We start from the raw sequence: 21,121 nt of genomic DNA, 5'->3' as shown, positions 1-21,121 counted from the left end.
CACGTCGGTTTGACAGCAGCCAGAAGAACAGCATTTGTCCGTATAAAGTTTGACTCAGGCGAGGTTACGGTGTGGGGCTCTTTATCAGGAGCTGTGCTTGACCCCTTAGGGCTAGTAAAAGGAAACACTTTACCTCTCCAATTACTTCATCCAAATCCAAACAGACACATTGATGCAGAATGTTCATATTCACACACGCACCTCAGGCTTCGGTATGCATCTCACCGGGTTCTCCACTCTGTCCATTCATTCTCCACTTTGCTTTAATCCAACAGCAGTGGAGAAAGAGAGAGACCAGCCTCCTACGTGGACAACAACTTTGCGATTTCCGTCCTGTAGTTGTAAGTCATTTCACAACCTTTGTAGGAATTCAGCAAAGAATTGTACAAACGTATGTGATAAACGCTCCTCAGAGGTACTCATGTTGGCTTCGGACACAAGAATTGGATAGTAGAAGCGGACAAGTTAAAGAGAAAAATCGACATTGCTGTTTGAGAGCATTTTTAAATGAAACAGGCCCCCAAACTTCTGACAAATCACACAACACGTCACAGAGCTCTGTGTGACATAGTTCGACCAAGGCATGGCAAAAAATCTCATAAATAAACTAGTAGTAGTACTTCCTAGGAGAGTTGAAGCTGTCACCTGCAAAGAGTAACATATTAAACCATAAATAACATATTAAACCATGGAAAAGAATGGTTTAATATATAGGAAATGACTCAATGTCATTTATATAGGAAATGATAAGAGAATGTTTTTGGCAATATAGTACAAAGGTGTATTAATTAGTGTTGCAATAATTTAGGGAAAATTATTCTCATGATGTTCACCGCAAGTTTTATAGAAATCAACAGAAGTCGAGTTAACAACGATTTTTCAATAGTTGTTACATTTTTAATGAAGGAAACAATGGAAAATGCCGGCAGGCCATCGTTTGTGAAACCTGTCGTTTAGACATAATTTCCTGTTTCCCTCAAGATCTTAGTTCTCTCCACCAGCCCAGACCCTGCTGCCCTATATGTCTTTTCCTGGAAGTCTGTCATGTTTTTACTCTCTGATTTACTGGGTGAAAAGTGCAGGTTTCTAATGTTTGAGTACATACTGCAACAAATGGCCCCGCAATAAGACGGTGAGTAATACACCCTGTGTGAAAAATACTGTGACTTACTGTTAGTTGCTTATTTTCCCACGCATTTTTCAAAATTGAAGCCATCTTTCCAGAGAAAAAGGAAAATATCATTTCATGCTATTTTGCCTATTTCGAGTTGTGATTTAAGCAAAAACATAACATGTTACAGATTTTAAGATGGAACCTGTGATGAAATGTCTGTTAGCTGTGTCAAAACTTATTGCACATCAGCCATGACACAGCTTTAAATTACTATATCTATATCAACATATATATATAAAATTACAACAAGCTGTAAAAATTTTTTGCTGGCAATCACAACGTCATTTTACCACATTGTACTCATCCCATTTGTTTTCCACCCTGAAAAAGGCTGTGTTTTTACAACTCTTAGGGAGTGGATGATCCCCTAATAAATGCCGCAACCGCAATCCAAGCCTCCCCCTCAGTTTCCCTCTGTGATATTTTTAGAGGGGATCTGTCCTCAATCATCAAGAGCAAAGCAGAGGAATTGTTTTTGTTGCTGCTTCTCTGCGGTGATTTGTGCTGAGCTGGTAACTCTTTACGTCACAAAGACCACGCGTGAGTGGGAGCCAGGCTCCGGGACCTATTAAAGTGGGAGTCGGGAGTCCGGGATCCTGGGCAACCAGTGACAAGGGGCTGTCCCACGAAGCTCTGCTTGGTGCTATTTTTGGGTGATAACACGTCTGTTTTACATTAGGAGAGAAGCCACAATATCCTGTTGAACAGCAGCCTGGAAAAAAAACTGAGTTCATGCTGGGGCAGGCGATGGATGGATGGATGGATGGATGGATGGATGGATGGATATCTGAGAAAGATAAGAAATGGCAATCAAACCAGTCAACATTTGGTTATATGCTTTTCTGCAAAACAAACAAACAAACAAAAAAAACAACTTCCTTTTCTGTGATACACTCTTAAAACTACGGAAAAAAAAAAAAAAAAAAAAAAATACTGAGATTAAAGTCAGAATTCTGAGATTAAAGTCAGAACTCTGACTTTCTGACTTTAATCTCAGAATTCTGACTTTAATCTCAGAATTCTTTTTTTTTTTTTTTTGGTGGCCCTAATCCTCTTCCGTATAAAATAGATGTGTCAGCATCAACTCACATTGTGTCAAAATCCAGCACAGCAATGTGTCTATAGAAGAATGGCATATTTTGCATTAAATTTGTGCTAACTGTTCCCCACAGTAATTATGGTTAACACAATAACTGTGTTTCTTTGTTTTAAATGATTCTACCGTAAGGCAGGATAAACCCTGGACAGGTTGCCAGTGCAGCGCAGGGCAACACAGGGACATATACACTCAGTTTTAGAGAAAATTGTCTAACATAACCTAACAGTGACGTCTTTGGAAGCTAGAATACCCAGAGAGAACCCAGGCATCAACAAGGAGAGCTCCATGCGAGAAAGGCCAGGGTTCAAACCCAGGATCTTCTTGCTACAAGGCTACAGTGCTACCAACTACACCAATGTGCAGCTCCACAAATGAAAAACCAGTTCAAACTACATTTGGTAGGTAGCAACAATTTTTTTTTTTGTTTTTTTGTTTTTATTTTTAACATTGTCCCTGTTATATAAACTAATAAACCAACAAAATCCCCAAAAACAACAATGGAGGTTGCTTTAATAAAACTGTTTTTCCCGTGGAACGTTCCAGAAGTGACGTCCAAGAAGTGACGTGTTTGGTCGATGGTTTAAAACATATTCCGTGTCCAGTTGTTGTAATAAAAGAAGACAAAGTGTAGAAAACAACACAAAATGTGTATGCCTGATGATAACTCAGAAAACGTGTAAAAAAAAAGAACAATTCACTTGCAAGAAGAGTGTGTAAACACAGAAAAACAGATTAAAAAAAAGATAAACAACCTGTGAATTGCAGGAAAGACTGTTCAGTGCAGCAACTAACAAAATATGTCAGACTTAATGTCTACACTTGGTGTTTCCCGTTTCTTCATGGTTTTTGCCCTTGCACATATTGGCAAATAAGAGTATCCATCGATGTAAAAAAATACACACACTGTAAATTAACACTGTTTGTTTGGAAAATCATGCTCCTGCGGCATCTCTGCCATTACTCTGGCTGGATGTCGTCCAGTGTGGTTTTTCCTCTAAAGAGTAATCACAACACCGTCTCATTCAGACACTTTCGGATTCCAGGACTGCTGAGAAAATGATGGCAGCCATCTGCTGTCTGAGAGGGGAAAAAAAGAGCATCTTTACTATGTCTGAGGTTTGGAGATGTCAGGTTAAGATTAGAAAAACAAAAGCTCAGCCCAACAATTATCTTACTAATTCTGGATGCATTTTGCAACCGGCTGTCTCCCGGTGTCATGCAAGACAAATAGGAATCAGAATAAATATCGTGTTTACCTTCAGAAGAAATGAGATGGTTAAAGTCTTATTTGGACATCATTCCAAACAGATGGTGCACTGAAACAGTAGCTCAGCATTTGCCGTAATTTCGTTTGGTCTCTAAGCGGAAAGTTTCACAGCTCCAGGTTGCTTTGTTTAGAGTTATGCCTGAAAAAGAAAAAAAGACTAACTATGCTAAAACCAGGTCATAAGGTCAGCAGAGCAGACTGATTATTGTTGGCTTGAGGGAAAAACAGAGCAGAATAACAAAGACAAAGGCAGAGCTGCCATGTGTTACCTTCCAGCTGCTGGGGGAGAAATCAAAACCACTGCAGCAATAACGGAACGCCAAGCAGAAGCAATCTGCTCAAAAAAAAAACAAAACTCCTAAGAGTGATCATCTTTAGTTGGGTTTGTATTTGAAAATGCTTGGTCCCTCTCCAGCTTTTTCACCAATCTATGCAACCATAGATTGGTGAATGTAGTGTCATTTTGTGCTCACTGGAGAGATCCCACTTACTTTTCTGGGCCTGTGTTTGACAAACAGTGACTCAGATAAACTCTTATTACCAATGACCTTTAGAAAATTTGTCTCATTACAACAACAAGCTTGCAAGGTTTATATAGAGATTTTATTAGCCATCTGCCTCTAACAGAGAAAAGGGGAAAAAAAGCCACAGATCCCTGGTCCAGGCGCGGTACAATGGGGGAAATTAAAAATCTGAGTACATAGAGTTAAGTTGTGGTCGCAGCTCAGTTAGTGAATGTTTTTGGTAAGACAGAAAGTTAAATGGGGAGTCGTTGAGCCAGTGAAGTACTTTCACTGGGATGAGAATCAGGGAAAGTACTTCTAGATGCAACACGAAGCCCTGCAGGGTCTCTGTCCAGCAAAGAATCAAGGTCAAATACGTGTCCTCTTTGGAGAGCCAACACTGATAACAATAAATCCAGCAGCAAAAAAAGATAACAATAATGTTTTTATTGCAAAGGGTTCACAGAAAACATGTAGTAGATTGAGCTCCCTTGACACACCATCCCTGCGGTGTGGTGGTGGCAGCATCATGCTGTGGGCATGCTTTTCTTAAGCAGGGACAGTGAAGCTGCTGTAAGATTGAAGGGAGAAAACCTTTTGCGGCCTCCAAAACACTTTGAAATCAGGCAGAGGTTCACTTTTTAGCAGGTGCTTCAACACCATTATACCTTAGTTTATATCGATTTTCCACATAAAACGACATGCGAATACAGGCACAAAGACTTTGGTAAGGCTCTACATTTCTGCAACGCGATGAGAGGGATCGATCTTTGAGTGGGCCTTGTGAGTGGGGCTGAGAGGGGGCCGGTGCCAGCTGGGTGTGACATACCTGCAGGCTCGACTCACTCACAGCAACATGTGAGACCGTCAGGGGTCTGCAGGGCTGAAGAAACGGATCTGATGCACAAAGATCCACAGATGAGGTCAAACTTGTCCTCCCTCCCCACTCATGTTGGTTTCCGCTTTCACAGCACAGCAGTCTTGCTGACAGACAGGAAGCGGGTCGTAGTCAAAGATCAACCAGACTGAAACGGTGAGGACAGGTTAGGACTCTGCGTGGAAGGGCAGCGGAAGATGCCATTTTTTTTGCATGCGTAGGTTGACGCATTTGAATTTACAGGCTGCACTGGAGCTGTGACACTCATTTAAGAGTTAATTAAAGAGTTGTGAGAAGAAGAAGAAGAAGAAAGAGAGGAAGAAGTAGAAGGAAGAAAAAAAAAACACTGAACAGATATTTTGCTTGCTTGTCTCCTCAACTGTTTCTGGCCCCTCCTGTTGCTTTGCTGCTTCTAAATCTGTCTCTACCCTCCACCCCCTCACCGCCTTCTTGCTCAAACGTAAGAAGCCAAAATGACACCATTATTTTGACTAGACTGTTTTTCCTCCCAGAGAGCGGGAGGCCAGAGGAAGTGTAGGTGACCCAGACTGGTTAACCACCACGCAGCCATGGCCTGGCTGGGGCACTGCCACCCCCTCAGCACAACCTCTGCATCCATCCACCGCCTGCCGGGTCCTCATTACTACTACTACACGCCATGACCGCACATGGCCTCGCTCCAGGTCCAGTCTCCCTTTGGGTCCACGCTCTCTGCTTTCTCTTTCTGCGCTGGTGTAAACAGTCTGACCATCTGGCTTTAACGAATCTCCTTTAGGATCGGATATTTTCTGCACGCGTTCTGGGCTTGGCCCCCCTACCATCAGCTCGCGCACTTCTCCCGCGAGCTGATGGTAGGGGGGCCAAACTTGTCACTGCATGTGCACAAGTTTGCGTGCAAGTTGTTTTTGTGCTACTTTCTCTTCCACGAATTGCACCACCTCCAACCTCAAGGCCCTGTCTGGGAATGATCAGCTGAGGAGTCCTGGCTCAAAGTCATAAAGAGGGTTTTTTTTTATATACATATTTTGAACCCAAGAGGGGAGGAATTAGTCCCGTCTCCACTCAGGAAGCACATAAAATATATATGTGTACATTTCACTAACAAGCCTTCCGTAGGCAGCATTTACGAACCGAAGTCAGGGCAGCTTCAAGACACAGTGTGCAACCATGATTCGGAGGAGAACTATTTATAGGACTCCATTAAATGACATCAACTGGCCAGCGCTAACGAGGAGACAAACGGATTAAAAAAACAAATAACCCACACGCTAGCTTTTTGTTTCTTAGTCACCAAACTACATAAATTTTTGGGGGACTGTAAACATTTCATGTCGCGCCACATTAACATACACACACCGCTCACACCTCAGTGTCTGTGGTGTTTCAGACCATTTCTCTGTAACTGCAACACTGTGGGAGAAATAGCAATAGACTGTTCACGCCTTATTTATTTAAATTTCTGTCAAAGACGCACTGATGCATTTGTACCCGAACCTCATTTACTGTGCCTTGTGAAAGTAATAGTAACCTTTGTCACTTTGCAACTGTAAACGGCAGTATGTTCAAATGGGATTTTATGTGAAATGCTAACATAAAGTAGTGCATGTGCAGGAGCATGATAGGTGTTTTTCAGAATGTTTTATTAATAAAAATCAAAAATTCGATTCACCTTTCTTAACTCTGAAACATCCAAGTTGAATCTAGCTTAACCAACTTGCTCAGAGGTCATAGAATAGTGTGTACGGTAATTTAATTGTAGAATGAATGCAGCTGTTCTGTGAACTGCCCAGATGTTTGTGGAAGAGCTTAGTTAACAACAACTCTGCTATGTCAAGATAATCATTTTTAGCTGTGCACTTTAAAAGCCTGGCATTATGTAAGAGTGGCACAAAGAAAGCTATTGTTGAACGAAAGCCATGATAAGTTCAGTTTGCAGTTTGGCACAAGCCATGTAGACACAGCAAATATTTAGAAAAGGGGGTTCTGGTCTGGTGAATCCAAAACGGCAAGGGACTGTAACCTAGATTTATACTACTTTCATAAAACACCTTGAAATGTCACTTTAAGACAAAAGCACTAAGTTACATCTAAATCCTGGCTTTTGTTGTGTAACCTCTTCCGTTGTATTGCAGAAGTTAGTTGAATTACTGCACTGAAGGCACTAGCTAGCCTGGAGCAGAAACATGAAGTGATGAGTTCTTTAACTTTTTTTTTTTTAAAAAGAATAATAATCCCATATTTGCACATGACGAGACACCAAGCCCCAGCGGTGGTCTGCCTCCTTGCCAAGCTTTCCATGTTTCTTCTCTGCGGTGATGACGATGATGTTGGTGGTGGTGTCAGTCCCAGTCCAGACGCTGTCATATTTTCCTGCACAGCTGAAGTTTTCCCCGACTCCTAGCAAGACTGAGCAGCATCTCTCCATGTGGCGATGTATTTCTGCAGACAACAAAGAGCTTTGAGGACATTCCTTCGTGTTTATGTCTTTACTAAAGAGTGACTATAATTAAAGGGGCAGATTTTCATGTAGTTTTGTTGTATTTTTTAAGATAAAATTGCTCTCTTGTTATTGTTTTTCCAAGAAGCAATTTCACTTTGAGTTGCCAAAATTTCACATTTCCCAGATTTTCCAACAGGAACATAGACTTTTAAAACTTATGATCCAATTGAACTAGATGTCTTGACGAAATGCTGTGGAATGACTTCATGTTTTCCACTTACAGTGCAGGTTCTAGTCTAACGGAGTGACTAATTAACCAAATGCAATCTATTTTTCACAGTGTCAGCAAGTTCTGCAATGCCCGGAAATGCATGTGATGCTTTGCATCAGTGAGGAGACTCAACCTACTCCGCTCAGTCTAAATCCTGAAACATTAATGTAATATCAGAAGATACTTGTACACTGGTTGATTTATTGCAGATCCATTCAACAAATTAGAGTATCAGTGAAAAAATAATACATTTGAGTAACTCATTTGAGTTGATGTTTTCAACCCTTTATTTCAGTTACCTATGAAGATGTTCTGCTTACAGTTGATGAAAATGTGATGTGTAAGGTCAGAATATTAAGCCAGACTGTTGAAAAGAGAGTTTGTCTGAATGCCAATAGACTTACATTCACAAGTGGAGCTTTCCGGGTTTCGCTGTAATTCTGCTGCATTTGATTCCCGTATACATTCATACCAATTTATTAGAAATTGCTTTGGGTTTATTTCAAAGGCACTGGATACAGAGATGGGAAAGAAAGGCAAAAGGAATGGAAGAAAGGTGGGGAATGAAGCTGAATGGGAGATAGAAACAGAGGAGAGGAAGACAGATTGAGAGAACCCAAGACAACATCTTAACCTTGGTAGGTTTGCACTTTATTTGCGCTTTTATTTAGCTCAGACAAGTTGTGACATAGCTGCACCGTGACTCAACTGGAACACTGCTTCCTCGCAGTGAGACGGTCCAAGGTTTGAATCCCCTCCTAGGGTCTTTCTGCATGGAGTTTGAATGTTCTCGTTGTGCCTGTTTGGGCTCTCTCCAGGTACTCCGGCTCGCCCTCACAGTTCAAGTTTCCATCGTTTTAATGACTGTCAGTTGGTTACTCTAAGCTGCTCTTGGTGTGAATGTGCATTTCGGTTTGTCCGATGTGTTTCTGTGTTGTCCTGAAAGGGTAGGGTAGAGGCCCCCAACCCCGTGGTCCCCAGAAGTCGCTCTCCTGCTTGTCTTAGACGATTCCCATTCCAGCGCAGATGATTGAAATGACTGCATTACCTGCTTTGCATGCCTGCCATTGCTGCAGACGCCTGTTAATCACCCATTCATTTAGGCCAGATGTGAGTCAGGAGGGAAACGCCTAAAACATGCAGGACAGCGGAACCTGGGGACCAGGGCTGGCGACCTCTGGTTTAGACAATGGATGGATGGACGAACTGAGCAGTGAAAGGCCTTCACAGAACATTTGAGTTTATTCTCAGATTAAGTTGCACACAGATGGACCCTTTTTACTAGTTAGTTGACTCCAGAAGGAAATCGATTCCACCGAATTTCCTTTGTGTGTTTCAGGGCAGAAGGGAAGTGAACACACTTCATAATTCTATTTTACATAGAGTTGGTCTGTTGCAGAGCGTCCCGTTAAAAACATGTTGACGTTTCTCAATGTAATGTGACGAATTGCGGAAATGTCTAAGGTGCATTTTGTAAGGCATAATCTTATGTCTCTTCTTCTGAAGAGAAAGAGAAAAAAAAACATCTTACAGTTTTCCTCAGATACTTAAACTATGTGCCACAAATGTGATACAAGACAAATTTCTTTACTTGCTATTATCTCGGATTTATATGAAGAACAAATCCTATAAGCACGGCGTTTATTGGAGTGTGTCTCGTCTCTGTTTAAAGGGTATTTCTGTGTTCAACCAGACACTTTGTGGCCAGACAACTGGTCTGTTTGGGATGTGGGGAAAGTGGGCGAGAGAAGGACCGAGAAAGGAGGTGAGGGGGCAGAGAGTCAAAATGGGAGGAGTGAGTCTGGGTGTGGGACTGTCATCCCATTGAGGGAAGTGGTGTTTTGATCAAAAACCAGTAAATGTGGGAGAGCAGAGAGGGGTGTGAGTAAGCGATTGAGTGAGTGAGTAAGCGAGAGAGAGAGAGAAATATTTCCACCCACCCGGCAAGGAGACTCACTCATAAGCAGCAGCCAGGCTGACTGGGAGTCAGAAAGACACCGGATCTCTGGGCAGCAGCAGTTACAGTCAGGGTGGCAGGGAGAAAAGTGTTTCATTCAGACAGAAGATGTTTCATTAAAGGAAAGCTGAAGCACACACTAAGAAACACCGAGGCTCGACACTCACAGTGCTTCCACTAGGAAAAGAGAGCAATCAGAGATCAGAATTAAACACATACACACACACACATATATATGTATATATATTGATATCCTGGTGGTGGTGCAAAGAGAGAAAGAGAGCGAGAGAGAGTGTGAGAGTGTGTGCAAAGTTTGCTGAGTGGAGAGAAGGCCTGATCGACCCAAACGAGCAGAGCGCCGTGGTGGAAGGAACCAGCGAGTGGATGGACGCCTTTTGCAGACTGAGTGGCCTGGACCCTCTGTGGGTGAGTTTCTGATGTGTTTGCTGACCCTGGAGTCACATTTCTTCACTGGGTGTTTTTTCTGCCTCAAAGTCTTAAGAGTCAAACCATATGCAGCTCGGTTAATCGCTTCTTTCTGAATTTCTGTCACATGTACAGAAATTGCTTTTAAATATCGGGGGTTTGTTTCTGAGATTGAATGAGGAGAAAAATTGTTGGGATTAAAATCTTTGGTTGTTTTTCTAATCGTGCATCATCTTCAAGATTTAAATGATTCCATCTTCCATCTGTATCATTCTTTTTTTTTTATCATTAGCTGTCTGCTTACCTGAAAAGCTTCAGAAAACACCAATAACTGTCATAGCAACACTGATAACCATAAATCTTGTACAGCATAGAAGAAATTTCAATACAAGATCTTACAAAGCTCATCTGTGTACAATGAAAAATTACCAAAGCATTCTCAGGTCGTTGCATGTGTGAATGGGAACAAGACAGATTATCCATAATCTGCCTTGGAGGTATTTTGCCCATCACTCCGCACTGAGATTTGAATCATTGAAATGCAGACTAATGAGAACTCAAATAGTACAAGCTATGTTGGTTGGAAAATGTTTGTTTTTTTTAAGTCTCATTTATTAGTAAACCTCCACATTATGGATCTTAGCTAAAAAAAAATAGCAGAATAGCTGTGAGCCAGCTGGAAATGAAAGCACTCATTCCCAACATACCCCCTCTCCCGTTTTATTTTGTTCTGGATCTCATTACAGCTAATGCTTTTGTCTCTGCTTCTGCAAAACATCAAAACAGTGGTCATCATGCTTTGTGGAGAAAGTAAGCGCAAACCGTGTTTCATCATGTGCACGCTACTTTTGCATGAAACTGCAAAAACATGCTGACGTTACATCTGTGACAGTGTGCTGGATGTTGTAACATGTTTTTTTTTTTTTTTTTTGTGCTATGTTTGCCGCACACAGTACTTTGAGTCATGAACTGAGTCAACCTTCTTACATGCTTTTGAAATACTTTCACGCAATGTTTCTGCTCACACACTTCACAAGTGAGCCGAGCTAGAAGAATTGTTTTCTGCAATAGGTAAACATGCCTGGAAAGAAGTTAAATGCCATTTAGTCTGGTCTGTTACAAAGCATGCAACATGTGGAAAAGATAACATCACTTATCTGAAAACAGAGAGAGTGAGAGGTCAGTCTCTGCCATTTAATCACATGATTTCTAGAAACAAAGTACTAACATAAACAATGTGTTTTTAAAGTTGATACCATAGTCTCAGTTGATGTAAGTTTACCTGCAAGGTGGTGGAGGGCAAAATGTTCTTTGCTGTTGATTTATCGGCTAAAAACGAGATTTTCCACTAATCCCCTAATGAGAAGCTAAAATAATTGAAAGGAATTCTAAAGAAACATTTTGAGCCAAGCTCGTGCTCTAGGATTTGTGGATTTTTATTTTCTCCATGTTCATCTATAACAAACACACATCGGTCTTGCCAGTGTGTCTGTATTTGGATGAGCTTGCTGCAGTGACGGTGCCAACGACGCCAGCGTTATAGACGGATGTCACAAAATTATAGTTTCACAAGGAAGGTAGTCAAGTAGAAACTAGTAATATTGATGCCACTTTTCTGTCCAATGTTACACCTTCTTGCAGATACTTAGCTGGCTAAGACTACCTCGATTGCTAAACAGCACAATCAATCCTCTTTCCAGGAAAAAGACCAATGGTAGTAAGCTTTCAAACAGCAACATTTTAACCTTTCATCAGCGTTATTCATACTTTTGAGCTTCTCCCCCTGATAGTGCAAGATTTCTGAATTGAGAAGCTGGGTGGGATAAATGAGGCCAATTCTCAACGTGTAGAGACGTCTGGGTGCTTGAATCTTTCTGAACAACTTAAACAGCACATTGATGGATTTTTACCGTATTTTTAGGACTATAAGCCGCCACTTTTTTCCCACGATTTGAACCATGCAGCTTATAGCCCGGTGCAGCTTATATATGTACTTCTCCAGTTTAAAAAAAAAAAAAAAACTTTGTGGGTGCGGCTTATAGTAAGGTGCACTCTATAGTCCAGAAAATATGGTACTTTTCAGTGTATCAATGTGCGACCTTGCCTTCTAAATGTTGGAACTTCTTCAGAAATACCCATCAGTCTCATACAGATTTTTCAATGATAAAAACTACAACAAAGTATGTGTTCTAGTGCTACTGCGAGCTACCGTCCCTCTCAGCTTGTCTTCTAGATATTTAATATAACTAGAAATCTCTCAGGAACGACCTTTTAGACTCATGTGGAACTTTGAGTGTGAAAAACAACACAACTAAATATGCTAACACTACTTGTACTTTCTGTCCAACCGTCCAGTATGGTTAGGTCAAATTGATTTTCGAAACATCACAATGAAATGTCATCCATTTTCTTTGAGGTGCCAAAAGTAGCAATGGGTTATAAATGCAAAACACATAAAGAATTGGAACTGAACTAAAAAAATATGGATTTGACCTTCTACATTGTCTGAACTATAAGCCTAAATTCTTTGAGTGTGCTAATAATAAAAAAAAACTTTAGTCCAGTAAGATATCTAAATATTGATTTTCTCCCTCTTTACTCAACCTGACCTGCAATTTAAATCACAGGAAAGGCATTGCTGACATAAGAGTTGACAGAAAGATGGACATTTCTTAAATTAACAGGTCTTTCTTTTTTTGACACATCACTTGCCTGATGCAGTTTTTATAGGCAAAGATACTGGAAATCCTTGTGGATTTCACCAGTCTTCTGCCTCTAAGGGTTTCAAAATGGTGAATTTGTAAAAATATGAATTCAGCACCTTTGCAGTGGCACAGAAGATGTCTCTGCTCTCCACTTTCACATCACTGTGTTTGTCTAGTAAAAATAGACGCCTTGCAGTAGCTCCTGGCATACGCAAGTTTACAGAAACCACTTCGGCAAAGGGTGAGAAACGGGACGAGGGTTGAGCAAAATGCAGAAGAAAGTGTTTGGATTAAGTTGTGGCCGGTTGGACTTTTTCATAAAAGGGCTTTGAACATCTACTTGCCACTAACCACAGGAGTCATAAGGGTCTGTGAAAGTAGCCTCCCACTCATTTAGATTTGGGCAGTCCTTTCAAGGGTTCACCTACGTGTACGTGCAAAACGGTTTCTCGGTGCAAAACCTTTAATGAGCTCAGATTTGAAGAGTTGTGAATGTTCTCAGTGTGTCTCGTCCTTTGGGCAGATTCTGCGTTCAGATCTTGTGGTTTCAGAAACAAGAAGCGGTACCAATTGTTGGTAAATCCTCAAACATGCTACAAGGAGCAAAGCCTGACTCACCTGCGCTGGTTCTCTGTGGGAGGAGGGTTGTTACATAATAACCACACAGCTGCCACCAATTGTGGCTACTCCGCTTCATCCTAGTTGGGAGTCTACCAGCGGGACTAGACTCCACTGCCATGCTCGGAGCCTTAAACCGCTTCCTGTGGTGACTCCGCAGGGCAGTCTCGTTAGCACAGCCAGACACCCTGCCCCTCATTAGGCAAGTGAAGTGATAAACAAGGGAAGCAAGAGAACAACAAGCCACTTATCCCACCATATTGTTTTAAACAAAGACATCACAAACCAAGTTCTGCCACTTTTTGCTTGTAGTTTTTATAGCAGTTTTACACCGGATTTTCTTACTTTGAAGGCCGACCGGACAGAAATGTCAGAACTCTCCCTAAACTGACTTAGCTTTTTCTTTCTAGCTAAGATCGTCAGGATCCAGCAAATATTTTTGGTTCCTAGCTGGCTCACTCTCAATTCACAAGCTGCACTAAAGTCTAAAACATTTCCACTGTGCCTAATTTGCACAGAGAGTTTGTAATAACTAAAAAGTAATAGCTAACATGGCTGACTAAAATCTGGGTCTTTTCCCTTGACCAAACTCTTTGCAATTCTTTTTTTTTTTTTTTTCCCCCTCATTGTTTCAGGACTGGAACCGCACCTGGTACACAGCTAACCCCGACCTAACTCAGTGTTTCCAGAACACAGTGCTGGTGTGGGTCCCCTGCGTCTACCTGTGGTTGTTGGTTCCTTTCTACTGTGTTCATCTCTACTGCCATGACCGCGGATGGATCCAGATGTCCTGCCTCTGCACTGCCAAGATGGTGAGATTCCAGCCACTCATCTTTTGATCCTACTTAATCCTCTCCAGGTCGCAGGGGCCTGGAAGGACTGCTGTTTATCTTGAGAGGTCAACGGTTGGGAGCCAGGTCGCCGGTCCTTCACAGGGCAAGCAACTAGTCACACAGTACAGGCAACCATACAAGCAAACCTTTACACCTAGAAGTTTGTTTCACTGTGAAAACTGTGCATGAGACATTTATCCACCCATTTTCTACACTTTCTTAATCTCTCCAGGACTGGAAAGAGACCGGTGCCTACGTCCAGCAGTCAATGAGTGAGATAGGCATTCACAGACAAACACATAGAAAAACTGGACACACAACCACACATTAAACAAAGGCAATTCTGACAGGTCAACTAGCCTGACCTTCATGTTTTTGGAAGACTAGTTGACCTGGTGGAACATGTAAAACTCATAGATGGAAACTTAAGACCTTTCTTGCTGTAGGGCAGCAGTGCTAAGAATTTCACCCCTGTGCTGATCCTGCATGAACCATTACTAAACCAGCTTAATCCTTGGTTGGTTGTGTGGAAGTGGAAGGGCTGTTGCTTACCTTCAGAGGTTAATGGACAGGTTATATTTTCTCACAGGTCCAGCTGAAAGAAAGAAAAAGAGAAACATGTGTTGACAGATTCACTCTTAGTGGCAATTAACCTGTTTTGTTTTTTGTTTTTTTTTGTTCCCTCAGGTGTTGGGTTTCCTGCTGGCCTCATTCGGTTTTGTTGAGTTCTTCTACATTCTGCTGGAGAGGAGCCAAGACATCCAGCACCACATGGTCTTCCTACTCAGCCCCATCATACGTAGCATGACAGTGGTAAGTTGTGAGTCTCTTTTTTTTTTCTTACACATGTTTTTCCACCATTGTCCATTTTCGGACCAAATTGCTATTATTTTTTATAGAGCCATGAAAGGAGACCTCACATGCCTTCATGTGACCTCATGACCTCACTTGCCTTTTGAAAAACAAAAAGCTCCACCTACAGAACTGTGCCTGACAGTTATTACTTCTCACTCTTACTGAGTTTCTGCGAGCAACAGAAAACTTGCGGGAATATTTGACTCTGCATCCTGCCGGTTGCACACAGAGCGAACACGGTGTGCTCACCAGCCACTCGGGTGCAAACATGCCTAACCAGGTATGGACTTAAAGTGTCACAGACTATGTAAATATAGCAGTGACCTGTAAACACTACACATTTTGGATAATCAATCATCAGAGTGCAGAGTACAAATGTCATGACATCTGTTACAGATTGATTAGGAGTCAGCGTAAAGTACGTATGTGTAAAGTTCCAGTGCATGAAAAACCATTCTAAATGTCACAAGGAAAAACACACAGTTATTAAAACCAGATATTTTGGATATTGTGAGAGAAAATGCTGCTAAAACAAACAGGATCAGCACTTTTAGTTGCAGGACTGCAGTCTGAAACAGAAGGAACTGAATTGCAGCTCAACAGTACAATCACAACGGTGCATCGAGATAAAGTTCACGTTATAATTGTATTTAATGAAGATGAACTGGCTTTCCTGTCACTGGGTCTTCCTCCAATTGTTTGGTTTGTCTTACAAAAAAAAACAACATAAAACCACCAAATATAAAGTTTAAGATATACAATTGTAGTCTGTGTTGACCCTAATTACACAGACGGCTTTAGTCTTTTTATAGCTTACAGGTGTACAGTTGGACAGGAGGTGCTGAGCGCCATTGTTCTGCCCTGAACTGTATTTAAGGTGTAATGTGGTTCATTTTACCGCCTCAGCAGAAAGAAAAACAATTGTTTTTCTCCACATATGAACACGTTCCTGGCCATACTCCCAAAGTCCATTATATGCATTACGGTATCTGAAGAAAGTTCAGACAGGTCAGGTATTCAGATCTACAGCGCCTTGTGAAAGGGTTTTGACTTAAAAAAAAAACCCCAACATTTCTGGAATGACCAAAACAAAGAAATACATGATTTTAAAGTGGAGGAAACTGATTCATGGTTTTCAATTATTTTGGTAAATACTTCATATGAAACATGCAGTCTGCCTTTGTATTTAGAGTTGATAATAGAACTAAATTCTCTGAAAATATTGCTGATAATCGTTTAGGCCACAGACTAACATTTCTGAAAAATAGATGAATCTCCATCAGATTGTAATCAGAATCTTCCAAGTCAGGTTGGGCGATGTGACTGAAAAACGCATCGTGGTATAAATGTTTCAAATCAACCGATGACGATGATTATTGTTTATCGTTTTTTACCTATTTGAAATAAAAACCAGGAGAAAAGGGGCTTGAATTAACACTTTTGTTAAAACAAAACCTAAAAAGAGGGCAACACAACTAAACAAAAACAGAAAGATGAAAAAGTAAGAACATTTCCATCACAAAGGTTTCAATCAGACTTCAAATATTCACTTCTTAATCATTTCTTTAAGTCATTCTGTTTTAATGTCCCATTAATCTGTGTTATATTATTTAGTTCTCCGTTTACTATTTGGTGATTTCTGAAGGGAATAAACTAAACTGTATTTTATTTGGGGCTTTAAGAGTAAACAGGGTCAGATAGAAATACACAGGTTTAGAAAGACATTGTCTTGCTCTAACCTGGACTGGTCTAACTAACACATCAGTAAAATAAATCAGACTTCGTCGACAGAACAAGATGTGAAAAAAGTCAAAGGGGTAAACATGCTTTCGGAGGGGACTGGAGCTGTGAAAAAAGTATTTACTCCCAACAGATGTTGTTTATCTTCTACGTCTGTACATCCTGAATGAAACCACCACGCCCTCTGTGACCTGCGTCAGGGTGGCATGAGGGCTGGCTGGGACACACAACAATATTTATAGGAAATAAGGGCTAGTATGCAATCAGAGAAAGGTTTTAGTTGCAGTTGTTTCTCAAAACGTGGATCTTACTCATTTCCAGTAGTTGTAAAATTACACTTAACCTGTATGTGTAGGCAAAATGAGGGAGGAGTGGTGCAGCCTCACGTGGGTGGCATGACAAGTTAAAATGTTGTTTATGCTTTGGCAGGAGTGGATGCAAAATCTACAAAACAGCAACAGACCATGCTGAATGGCTGCAAAGAGTCCAAAGAGAGCAGCAGAGTTTCACTCACAAAGCTTTCTCTCTCTCTGCAGACTCATACAGGTCCTGCTCAGTCTCCCTCTCTTAAGGTCAGACGCTTTTACTGACCTGTGGTCTTTTCAGACGACTGAGTAAACACCGGCACGCGTTTGGACAAAAATACACTGAGACGCCTCTTGTATTTAGGGATGCGCCCCAAAAAAGATCTTCTATTTCATGGATATAATTAGTCACAGCAGGAGGCTAAAGGACAGACAGCCGCGATATCCTGTAAAAAAAAAAATAAATAAAAAAAAAAAAAGTCTCTCACCAATCATTCCCTTCACTTGCCAAATTTGTCCTTATTAAAAGACAGAGTTTTCTTCTCGGTGCTTAAGATAGCATCTTGCTCCCTACTTGCAGGAGATGAAACAGACCAACTCTGTTTGTTGCCCCTTTTTGTTTAAAGTATATGGTTAACTTACTACAGATGAGAAATAGACACCATCATCAGCTAAAATCAGTAACTCAATGACGCAAAGCCTGTGTTCCTCGCTATTGCACAACACACTTCCCGTTTAATTAGAAGACGGGGTTTTGTTTCAGACCTTAGCGATCGAGCTAGTTGTACAAACAAACAGAGATGATCTCTGCAGCAGCAGGGGAGTCGGAGCAGGAGGCTAAAAGCAGAAAGGAGCCTGGCTTTCATCCCCGATCCCAGCGCCGTAAGGAGCCATGTTGTCTTAGGGCCTTGAAAAAGGAAGTTTCCAGCTCAACCAGAAGTGAAAGCGCATAATAATATTTGTGAATCCAGTAAGATCTGACGTCCTCTACATTACGCAAACTGTAATAAATCAAGTCGCGTGTAATCTAACATATGACTCAATATCTGATAGGCTAAAAAGCTGACGCTACAGGGAAAGCCTGACAAGGTATTTTATTCAGAATATTTTAAACTGTAGAATGAGTATGTCAGAAGACTTACGTAATTTATTGAAGTTTTAAATCTCTGTTGGTGTAGTTGAGAAATTAAATCGCTCCTACTTAGTCAGACTTAGCACTAAGCCAAATGAGAACGCCTGCTGATATTTACTTGTTCATGTGGACATAAACAGATATCAGTGTTAACAGAAATTCTGTCGTTGATCCTATGAATTAATTAAGAATGCACATTTCTTGCAAGTGCATAAAAGATATTAAACACGTCAATGGTCCAGTCACAGTCCTCCAGAGCCGGTGAGCTGCCAGTTCTTTGTTCACACACAGCTGACTCAAATGGTCCAACTACAGCAGGTCAAAGTTCTCCAAATGTTTGCAAAAAGAACCAGCTGACAGGGCTAGTACATGCAGAAAAAATACAAAAACATTAATGCTGTTCATATTGCCATGCTAACCTTCACCGTCATCTTTTATATTTCCAAATACCATAGTTGAAGCTGACAAAAATGACTCAGAAAGCTTCCTGAACTTATAAAAAGACAGAGCGGCGGCTCGTCCATAAGTTAGCGACACAACGTTCATTTCAAAACTCTTTCCGCACTCCGTGATTTCTGGAGAAACAACATGACGACTCACTCAGCTAACCGCTGTGTGGGGAGGGGCAGATTATAGTCCTCCCCAGGAAAATGCATGATTCCGTCAATGATGCACACACGGTGGTGTTTTTGAGAACTAAATCGGGGGTTTTGTTTTGGAAAAAACGAAGAAAAAAACATTGAGGTGAAGAATGTTTTTAGTGTTGCTTATGATTCCACTGAAAAATGTGTGCGAGGCAGGCGGCCTACCGGGCATGTATGAATGTCAGCCAAATCACGTTTCAGTCTGCAGAAAGGGAATTCCCAGAGACCCATGTTCATTTTTTTTAAAGAAAACCACCATCATGCATATGCAAAATATCAAAATAAATCAAAATATTTTCCCCTTCTGAAAAGTACCTCTCTAGAGTACAGCTTAGAGATAAGTCTACCTAAACCCAGTATTACATATTGTGCAACTAGTTGCTGCTATAGAGTGTCTTTTTATATCCCTCCATTCCCAGACTGAATAATTCAAGATCTTGTTTCCTTTCTGTGTCTTCCTGCAGATCCTGGCCTTATGCATCATCCAGTTGGAAAGAATAAGAGGCTGTCGCTCCTCCGTTTTCCTCTTCTTGTTCTGGGTCTTGTCTGTTGTTTGTTCTCTGGTGCCTCTAAGAGCAAAGATCCAGCTGGCCATAGATGAGGTAGGTAGAAACACCCCACTGTTTGTTCTTTCTAACTAAGGATGGGCAATTGATTCAGTCTCTTTGCTTCCCTGTGTAATATTTTTTACAAGTGAGTCATATTATAGTTCTAATCTACCATATTTTGCACATATAAAATTTATAATAGCAGTAAAATGGAGTCAACTCAAACAAACTTCAGTTAAATATGTACAATTTATAGCAACGTAACTTTTAATCCTAAACTGGGGCTATATAAAGACACCAAAATATATGATTTCAATCATTAAAAATACGATAAAATGCCAGAAGAGATAAAAAGAGCATTCCAATGACCAGATTAGGTCATTGGAAATGGCCTAATCTGGATTTGTTTGTGTGTCCAGTTTGAACTCGATGAACTGGTGGTGTCAAAACAAAGAGCTAGAATATCTAATCAGGTCTATTCTTACCAAAAGTCTAGACACAAGACTCCAGCAGCACAGTGTGAGATATACCCTGTGTCAGCAAAGAGTTTCTATTTCTCGCCTGAGTTTAAACCAAGGTAAGCTAAAGTTAACACAAAGTGTTGGAGGATGACACTGCCAATTCTGGTCAAGGCTGTGAGCGTTTAAGTACTCCCTTTCTTCCTGTGTCTCCTGTCAGACATTGCAATCATTGTTGTATGGAGAGGTTAGCGCGTGCGTGCACACACCTCGCGCACACACACATACACACAGTTGTGATGCAGTAGCATTTGCATTTCTATAAAAACACACATCTATATTTCTGTTTTATCGTCCTCAGCGTGACATTCCCACTCTGCTAGGGGGGGAAAGTAATGATGGCCCTGGAATAAACGCTGGTGAGACATGGCAGCCCAGGGTCAGACCAGAGAAACGTCAGCGCTGTGTTTATAGGGCTGCACCGCTGTAAACACATCCAGATGAAAATGTATGCATCCACACATAATACAAAGCCATTTGCAGCTTCGATGCAGACATTTTCATTTTGTGCAACCACAGACGTGAACGCAGTGGACATATACCGGCACCTCCTATATTCTTAGCCTCCGAGTTCTAGGCTTGACGGGCCTCTTTTAAAGCTTTAGTAACAACAACTGCTTAAGGTCTGAATTTCAAACACTAACTTATTAAATGAAACATCCTTCCTTCATTAAATATAACGCAACAGGTACCGTACCGAGATTATGCACATTTGAATGTCAGCAGTCTAAAAGAGCCTTGGAAAAAGTATTAATTCCCTCAGTCTTTTTATATTTTGTCAAATTACAGATACTAATATAAATTTATAATTAGTTATTTAAGTGAAATATTAAATATTATAGGTTTAGGGTAATGAATCAAATTGAAAGCATTTTTGTCTGTATTCTGCCAAATAACATCAACATAAAAACATCGATGTAATTTGGGTTCAATATTGTTCAATCTTGGAAACTGAATGCAGGCACTACTATTAATATTTTAACATTTTCTTAATGCCACAGTCTGCGACAGACTGTTGACCTGTCCAGGGTGAACCCCGCCTCTCGCCCAGAACGTAGCTGGAGATTGGAACCAGCAACCCTCCCAACCCCATAAGGGACAAGGGTGTTAGAAAATGGATGGACGGATGGATAATGCCACAGTGTATTTTATCAATACTCTCTGGCACAGCCAACCCTGTAAGGACATTTATGTCCCAAAATGAAATGG

General features: G+C 41.0%; 1 protein-coding gene and 1 long non-coding RNA gene across 2 annotated transcripts in view; one reads left to right on the top strand and one right to left on the bottom strand.

The window, feature by feature from the left end:
• Window positions 1-7,139: 7,139 nt before the first annotated feature.
• LOC122829254 lies at window positions 7,140-18,923 on the bottom strand. Its single transcript, XR_006370342.1, has 3 exons — window positions 18,622-18,923; window positions 14,723-14,765; window positions 7,140-7,359 (listed from the first exon to the last, which is right to left on the bottom strand). It is a non-coding gene; the product is annotated as an uncharacterized LOC122829254 (long non-coding RNA).
• abcc6a (ATP-binding cassette, sub-family C (CFTR/MRP), member 6a) overlaps window positions 9,617-21,121 on the top strand; it is a 31,082-nt gene continuing 19,577 nt past the window's right edge. The window contains exons 1-4 of the mRNA XM_044113674.1: window positions 9,617-10,014; window positions 13,973-14,149; window positions 14,858-14,983; window positions 19,311-19,448. Of these exons, the coding sequence (XP_043969609.1) occupies window positions 9,973-10,014; window positions 13,973-14,149; window positions 14,858-14,983; window positions 19,311-19,448 (483 nt within the window). The 5' untranslated portion in view covers window positions 9,617-9,972. The remainder of the gene's footprint in view (window positions 10,015-13,972; window positions 14,150-14,857; window positions 14,984-19,310; window positions 19,449-21,121) is intronic.

The sequence above is a fragment of the Gambusia affinis genome, linkage group LG04, assembly GCF_019740435.1.
Source record: "Gambusia affinis linkage group LG04, SWU_Gaff_1.0, whole genome shotgun sequence".
In the NCBI taxonomy this organism is placed as follows: domain Eukaryota; kingdom Metazoa; phylum Chordata; class Actinopteri; order Cyprinodontiformes; family Poeciliidae; genus Gambusia; species Gambusia affinis.
The sequence above is the reverse complement of the archived record's forward strand: the minus strand, read 5'-3'. Positions and strand labels throughout refer to the sequence as shown.